Raw genomic sequence first — 8,656 nt, forward strand, 5'->3', positions numbered from 1 at the left:
ACTTGATACATTCCGTTTTTTAATATATTCATCAATATATTATATTAGCATAAATATGTGGCAAGTCATTTGTTTAAAATTCACTAATAAATGCACTTGGTCTGTATATGTGTGTGTGTGTGTGTGTGTGTGTGTGTGTGTGTGCATGTTTATGTGCTTAAGTATGTTAAAGGGCATGTGGTGTTCATCTACAGCAAGAGCACTTGGGGACTTGTTCTCGGTTAAGGTCTCCTATCCAAATTCCAGCTTGTGTGCTGGAGTGGCCATGGTGACAGTTTCTTCTCGGTTCTGGCATGTGAGCTCACTCACAGATGGAGAGACGTGAGGGACATTTCAAACAGACTTGGATTGGGTGTCCCGTCTTTTTTTTGTTGTTTTCTTTTTTTATATTTTTTTACTCTTTCTTCTCCTTCCCGGGCTCCTCTGCCACTGTGTCCTCCAGCAAGGCCAGCTTCCTCTCCCTCTCCTTGATAAGCTGAACACCACAATAGGTCACAAGCAGCACAGAGAGTGTGGACAAGGGGAACCCTGCGGGAAAAAGCAAAGAAGCTCAACTATATCTCAAAATATCTTTATTATCCCAAATATTTTCTTTCTTTGTCACCTTTTTTGGGGGCTCATCGTTAACAATTGAAGTGAATCACGTTTCATTTACATTTATGGCATTTATCAGATGCCCTTATCCAGAGCGACTTACAATCAGTAGTTACAGGGGACAGTACCCCTGGAGCAATTTAGGATTAAGTGTCTTGCTCAGGGACACAATGATAGCAAGCGGGATTTGAACCTGGGTCTTCTGGTTCATAGGCGAGTGTGTTACCCACTAGGCTACTACCACCTTGACCACCATGACATTTCATCACTTACCTGTTACGATCAGACGCTTGGCTACAAGTTTGGCGAACTCCAGGCTATTCAGTGACAGGACGTTGTAGAGGATGATCTGCCAGAAGTTGACTGCATTGAACAAGCCCCTGATTCTGCGAGACGTGGCTTCAGACATGGCTCCCTAGGGACGACATGAGAGTACAGTCACAAGAAACAAGACTGGGGTGCAGCAACATTGGCACTCTTCTTCATCCTCTGATTTCATACCTCAATGGTTGAGAAGGGTGGCAGGGAGAACAGCTTGGCCACCCAGAGTTCAAAGTTCAGGCCGAAGCAGTTGAAGAAGGACCAGATGTAGACAATCTCACATGGGCCGAGCCACAGAGTGGTGATGGCAAACGTACAGATGGTCGCCACCAGTTCCCTGAAAATCCCATCGTGGTTCTGTCCGATGTAGTCATAGACATACCTTGGAAGTGGAAACAGGGACAAATTCATGAAGTCGCCACTTGTTCAGACACATTACTTCACTTGTTCAATGCCTGTAAATGCTACTCACTTGCACAGCCAATCGTTAATTCCTCTGTCAAAGTGTCTAATAGTGGAAACAACAGTGAGACGTGGTTATGCAAAAATATTCACACATCTATTATGCCCCGTAGGCTGCTTCAGCAAAAAACTTTTTCTGCATGGCACAACATACGTTTCTGCAAAAACATAGAGCATGGTGATGCATTTTGGAGGCTGTGGAGGGTCCAGGTGGTCCAGCCTGGACACTGTGTTTATCACACCAAACATGACTGCAGCTTTCACCCAGTCGTACACCAAGTTGGAATATGCCAGGCCAGCTAAAAGAGAGACAACCGGAACAGAACACTGAGACCAGCAATGATATAACGAAAAAAAAAAAAAAACACGCAATCATGATGGAAACTTCCAGAATAAACAGAGTCCTACCAAGTGACCAGTCTGACAGCTGCTTCACCAGCTTCATGTCTGAGGGGATTGTCAAAATGTAGAGGAAGTGGAAGAAGACATCCACCACCAGAATGGCTCCCAGGTGCACCAGGGCATGGACGGTGATGTTCCACATCTCTCTGTCTTTCCGGGTCAGGTTGGGGTTGTTGGCCTGGATTTGTTCAGCAGCATAATGTCATTTGCAGAGAAAACGTGTTTTTGAATGACGCTCTCACTGCGCTATACAGCACAAATGCTTCTTTCGGACACTAACGCAACAGAAGCCAAGGATTCTGACAGAATTTTGTGGATTTTATGGATTTGAGCAGAAGATGAGAAGTTTCACCTGAACGTGGAATCGATCGAAAGTCATAATGGGCCCGAAGAAGAAGAAGGGGAGGTAGAAGTTGTACTTGAGAAGGTCAAGAAAGGTGTAGTTTCCATCCTTCTTTTCGCAGTTCTCCAAAGCAAAGCTCATGCAACGCATGATGGAGAAGCCACACCCGCCATAAAACAGAATGTCCTGGAGGTCAAAGCTGCCAGTAACAAATCCAGCCTGGAGAACAACAAATTGATCACATCGATTTTACTGGTTATGATTTTAATTATTTTAATTGATTAAATTAACTTACATAGAGCAGGATATAAGCATTTAAAAAAATGTAAAATAGCTGGATTAAAACTAGTTTCCCTCCTCAGTCACGTCCTTTCTCATGTTTATTTGTTAAGTTTTGCACACTGTGAAACCCCCCAAGCTTTGCAATCTCGTCTCTCTGTGTACTTGTACTTTGACTTTGACTTTTGGAGGGCAGTGGTGGCCTAGCGGGTAGTCTGAAGGTTGCAGGTGAATTCCAAACCACCAAGGTGCCACTGAGCAAAGCACCGTCCCCACACACGGCTCCCCAGGCGCCTGTCACGGCTGCCCACTGCTCACCAAGGGTGATGGGTTAAATGCAGAGGACACATTTCATTGTGTCACCGTGTGCTGTGTTGCAATGTTTCACAATGACTTCACCTCACTTTCATTTCACTTTATAAGATGTTCTGCACCCACCTGCCAGGACACCAAAGGCTCCATCTTGAAAGTGGCCAGGCTGGTGAGGCCAGCAACGAAACATATCCACTTCCTCTTAATGAGGGCGACGCTGTAGAGGATGAAGCAGTGCGCGAGAACCATGGACATGAAGGCCCAGCCCATGGTGAGCAGAACAGCCAAGCTGCCATACATCATGTAGATCAGGCCCCTGTGCTGTGGGGGGGCAGAAAATATCACAAGAATCAGGCACCATTCAAACAAGGGAGCACAAATGGGCCGAATACGTTACATCAGTGCTTACAAATTATTCATTAATAGTAATTACTTTACAAAGTATTAAGCAATACCAAAATATGTGCTTTGCCGATTATGGCATAGAGGCCAAAAAATAAAATCTAATACAAAGAAAGACTTTAAAAACATACAAATAGTGAAAATATTTGTCTCCATAATGTTACCTTGCATCCATCAATACCAATCTTCACGGTGTGCAGAAAGGAAAGTGAGAAGACATGCAACATACTGTTGATTAAAGCATTTCAGAGAAAATGATTGGCAAGGGGAACAGTTTGCAAACGGGTAGGTACAGTCTCCTCTTTTACACGGTTCATTAGTTCATCATAATTCATCATGCATTACACAGCATCACGCAGAGGTATAACCATGCATTCACCCAGCAGTGCTGTATGTCGCGGAAAGGGAGGTACTCACCTTAGGCGATGCCATGGAGCAAATTTTGGCAAAGATCACATGCCCGGAAAGGGCAAAGAGGATGTGGTTGCGGAATGTTGTGAACCACATGACCCATTCAAAATCAGACACATCCTAGAAAGAAAAAATAAAAACCCACAAGAGCCAGATGTAGATGGCGGATGAATACACATCAGTAAATTGTGGGCAGCCGGCTGAGTGCAAGCGTTATCTCCGTGACAATATATTTACCATTTTCCTGCCGAAGTAATGCCAGCCTGGCTTCACATGGGACTTGAACACTTTTCTGCTCACATTTTCTGAAATATATCACAAGATTTCCATCACACACACCTATGGTGACGTCCCAGTGCGACAGCCAGACAGGCCGTTCTGGTGACAACATGAAACAGACGCTGCAGAACAGAACCAAATATTCTTGCATAACCCAGGTTTTTTTTTTTCTAATCCAGAAAATGAATCTATTTTAGGAACTTGCTATTGTTATGGTCAAGTGAAACGGCACTGGTGTTACATAATTCACTTAGCTGAGAAAATATGATTTAAAGCAAAAGTAAAGCAGTGAAAGGTCCTCTGTCTTATCTGCACAACACCTGAACTAAAACTGCTGCTTTTCAGGCATTAGCACATTATTGGGTGCTTGTCGAGGCTGGAATTATATTCAGTGTTAATGATACCCTGTTCTTCATACGTCCAGTGCACACTGTAGGTAGAGCACCGTGAATTAATTACAAGAATCAATTACACATTTGACAGGGCAGGTCAATCCCACATGTTTTAATAGAGCGACACACTTAACAAAACCTGAGGGACACCATCCTCAAGGAAATCTTCTGCAATCTTCCCACTCTTCTCACAGTTCCCAAACATGACAGTTCAAGGACATGCAAAGCCAAGAAATGGACAAACGAATATGTGCTCACCACTGGACGCCTCCACAATCCAGCTCCCGGCCCACGTCAGGGCCACGCCCAGCACTGCCGTGTAGAGGTAGAGCTCTACCTTAGGCAGAGCCGCTTTGATCCCCATGGTCAAAGTTTAGTAGCAGCCGCTCAGGGGGATCCAGCTGCGGGAAGGACGGGGTGTTATAATCAGAGACCAGTTTAATTAGGGAGGTGGTGAGGTGGTGGCATGAACCAGAAGACCGCAGAGTCACAGGTTCAAGCCCACACTCGTGTCCCTGATCAAGATGTCCCTTGTATATGACAATCGACGATTTGTCTTTCCTATATGCCGCCATGTCATTTTGGAGAGTCCTTCCAGAAGGAAAATGGATTTCACATGTGTCAGGTTTGATGGTTTAATGTGTGTCTTGAGTTGCTAACAGTTTTTGCTGAGTTGCTGAGAGGTGTTTAGCATCTCTCATTTAGCAACGTCGGATGCCAGAATATTCATGTGCATGCCGATAATGTTTCATAAAGGTTTGCAGAATGCTGCATTAACATTTCGCATAAAACGAAACGTTCAAAACGCTTTTCCTTTATGAATGGTGGTAAGATTGCATAGCTCCTAATAGAACACTTATTTGGGCTATAATGAATGTAAAATGGCAACGGTCTCTTCTTTTTGTACTATATTCTAACTTTTCCCTGCATTTCATTGCTTTGGTTATACTTTTCTTAATTTCATATTTCGGATTTATCGCCAGTCGTGCCAAGATATGGCCAAGGAGCCCGTTACTTAAATGGGAGTCGAGCTTCGTTTCACAGCCCGGGAGAAAGCGCATCGTCAGCTGCGCAGGGCTCCTCTTCCTATTTTAGTATGAGCAGTTGCTCACCTCCTCCTCCTCCTCCTCCTCCTCCTCCTCTTCCTCCTCCTCCTCCTCCTCCGCCGCGGAGCAGCTGCAGCGGCGCTACGCGATCTCGAGACGCGGCGGCCTTTAAAGTGCACTTTATCGCAAAAAAAAAAAAAAAAAAAAGAAGCTGCCCCGAGTTTTTAAAAAGCGGCTAAAACAAACCTCACCCGTCCCCCGTCCCCCGTCCCGTCCCCGCCCCGCGGCGCTAGGATGCCGGCAGAAGCGGAGTTCAGTACCGACCTTCAGTCCGCCGATCAGCAGCCCGACCCCCGCGTCCGTCCGTCCGTCCGTCCCGCGGTCCCGCGGCGCCGTGGGTGATGCCAACTCGCCGGCGGCGGGGGGGGGTGTCCGGGAAATATTTATATATTAACGCGGCGCCGCAGAGAAGGGGGGGGGGCTACGAGCCTGTGCGTCAGGCGCGCGCGGGGGGGGGGGGGGGGGGGGTCGTGTCGCGTCACGTGAGCGCAGGCGACACGCTGCACGCCGGCAGAATGATGATACGTTTACCACGTGGCGGCATCGCAATCTGCAGACGGTGACTTGACTGTCGCACGATTATCCTGCACCACACTCCGGGGACAGTTTGCCTGTCCCCTGTCCCCTGTCACCCTGTTTTTTTTTGTCCCCAAAATCCGACACAGGGATCCAAAGCAATGGATCATTTCGAGCGCCGGACAGCTCCCACCGTTTTGGGGACCAAATGACATTTTGTCCATGACAACATTTCGCTTGTCGATAAAACGACCATTCGTGCTGCACAGATATTCACAGTCCTCTGTTTTAAAAAAAAGACAGGTACTGATACCAATTATTTTTTTTTACTGTGACAGAGGACAGAACTTTCAGTGGTTCAAGGTTTGTTTAGTTCAGAAATATGCATTTTACACTTGGCTTCTTTTCCGATTTTTTCTCTTTCTTACCTAATGTACGGAAGTCACCAAAGCTGTATTGTGTTATAAAAGCACAGTACAGCCTTGTTTATTGGCACTTCTCGAAAGACAGGATGAATCGAGACGAATAAAACTGGCCACATGCGCGGCATGTGATGCGCTGTGCGGTTCTGAACACTAGAGGGACATATAACCCCAAATAATTATTACCTGTGTCCCGTTACGTCCATTGTGCTTTGACCCGCTCGTTTTTAATACAGACTTGACGTTACAACATTAACAGAGTTTAAATGTGTTACATTATTCCAATACTTTTATTTTGTGTGCTTCTCTCTTTGAGAATCTCACAAGGTCATCTTTGTGTACAGCACCTGTACAGATCAGGCTGTCAATCAGAAATGTCAAAAACCCTTTTTGAGCCAAAATCCCTTTTGTGAACCACTTAAAAATGTGAAAATGGATCAAATTGGCTCACAATATATTTGGTGGCCTTTACATCCAACATGTTGCGATTCAACTTGTGTTACAATCCATGGACTTTAGATAACTCAGTCTTCAGTCTGATGACACCATACATCAGAGGACAACATACGAGGAGGGAACTGCTCACTGCAGGTTTTTCAATCTCAGTCACACTGTAAAAAAAAGAAGAAGCACTTTTATGCCAGAACTACATGGATGTAAAGTCGGGGGAACTTACATTTACGGCATTTGGCAGACGCCCTTATCCAGAGCGACTTACAACGTGCTTTCAAGTTACCATCGATGAAGAGATCAATTCCGGTTCACTAGGACCCCAACTAGGACCCCAACATCAATTTTATTCACTCTGTTGTAGATTCTGTACACAAAGTTCGACAACAAGAAAATTACAATTTAATCTAAATATTCTTTAAAGAGGAAGGTTTTGAGCTGTCGTTTGAAGGTGCTCAGTGACTGAGCTGTTCTGACCTCGAGGGGAAGTTCATTCCACCACCGAGGGGCCAAGACGGAGAAGAGTCTAGATGAATGTTTTCCAATCTTTGGAAAATCTTCCAATCCAATCTTTTCGAATGCATCTGGCAATAAACAAAGCAGCAGGACTTGGCCCTGTAAAGATAACATCAAATCAGGTCAACCTATGAGATCTTTCCTGATGCCATTTTGGTTGTCGGCACCTGTCCACATTGTGTTTGAAAATAAAGGAAGGGATCCCGCTGTGGTCCTTACCGCCAGCCATTTTTAGACACGGGTGCTGAAACACTCCCTACAGGCAAACGCTCAAAATATCCACAAGGATTAGATTGTATTTACCAGTTTCTACAGCTATTTGGTTGTCAGTGAAATGGTGCAAACATAACTTCCCACTTCCATTCACAGCATCTCATAAAAGAATATGATCAGAAATATGAACAGTGACAGTAAGACTGAAGGAAAGCAGAAATAGGCTAAATGAACAAAAACACATAGATTACTTTGGTCCTGTTAGGTGTACGTTGCACTATATAAGGTGCAAAGGAAAATTCAGAGATTTATTTCTAAACATACGTAAAAATCTAAATTTTCTCATGCATATTACAAAATTGCTGCTTTAAACAGGTGGAAAAAACTGGGGCTACTTAGGGTTATGGCATTAAATAGATTTCACCCCTGTTTGTGTTGTGCTGTAGTAGAAAATAATTGCCATTCTGTTTCAGAATGAATAGTGAAATGAAAGAGAAGTGATTGTCATTGTGAAACACTGCAGCACAGCACACGGTGACCCAACGAAATGTGTCTACTGCTTTTTAACCATCATCCTTGGTGAACAGTGGGCAGCCATGACAGGTGCCCAGTGAGCAGCGTGTGACTAAGTGGCACCTGAGTGGCACTTTGGCGGTCCGGGATTCATACTGGTAACCTTCTGTTTACAGGTCCGCTTCCTTACCTGCTAGGTCCCCCCTGAGATTGTCAGGTAGGGCACCCGCCTCTGGTCCCACATTGAATTCTGGCTCTAAATTCTGGTGTAAACGTATGTAACTCTGCCGTCCCCTTATTTGGTGAAAAGACAATTTCTGGACTCAATCCGCCCAGAATCCTTGCACAATTTATTTTACTTTTTACTTTAACTTCACTCATTTGCACACCTTCACCCTACCTGTTACACATATTTTATATTAATAACATAAAATGTAATATTTGGTTATGTTTGCAATATTTGCATATTAGTTCATTGTAAACTTGCAATATTTGCAATATTGAAGTCAGTAGCAGTCGCTAAAGCATTTCACTGCATATCATACCGTGTATGACTGTGTATGTGACAAATTATTTTTTTTTAATTTGATTTATTTGTCTTTGACCCGTAGAAAGGGACATCTTAATCACCCATATTTAGATAAGATATTGAAAACGGAAAAAAAGCAGAGGGCTTTTACGGGGGTATTTTGAGAGGAAGGCGGGACGGGGGACTAAAATTAC

The 8,656-nt window shown here is 44.4% G+C and overlaps 1 protein-coding gene across 1 annotated transcript; it reads right to left on the reverse strand.

Moving 5' to 3' along the window:
- hhatla (hedgehog acyltransferase like, a) lies at positions 1-5,661 on the reverse strand. The gene is made up of 12 exons (XM_028977516.1): positions 5,568-5,661; positions 4,456-4,598; positions 3,764-3,831; positions 3,533-3,646; positions 2,840-3,034; positions 2,132-2,341; positions 1,786-1,957; positions 1,532-1,676; positions 1,388-1,423; positions 1,096-1,297; positions 868-1,009; positions 1-528 (listed from the first exon to the last, which is right to left on the reverse strand). Exons 2-12 carry the CDS (start codon positions 4,559-4,561, stop codon positions 395-397), a joined length of 1,524 nt encoding a protein of 507 aa, XP_028833349.1. The 5' UTR covers positions 4,562-4,598; positions 5,568-5,661; the 3' UTR covers positions 1-394.
- Positions 5,662-8,656: the final 2,995 nt, after the last annotated feature.

This window comes from Denticeps clupeoides, chromosome 4 (assembly GCF_900700375.1).
Source record: "Denticeps clupeoides chromosome 4, fDenClu1.1, whole genome shotgun sequence".
In the NCBI taxonomy this organism is placed as follows: Eukaryota; Metazoa; Chordata; class Actinopteri; order Clupeiformes; family Denticipitidae; genus Denticeps; species Denticeps clupeoides.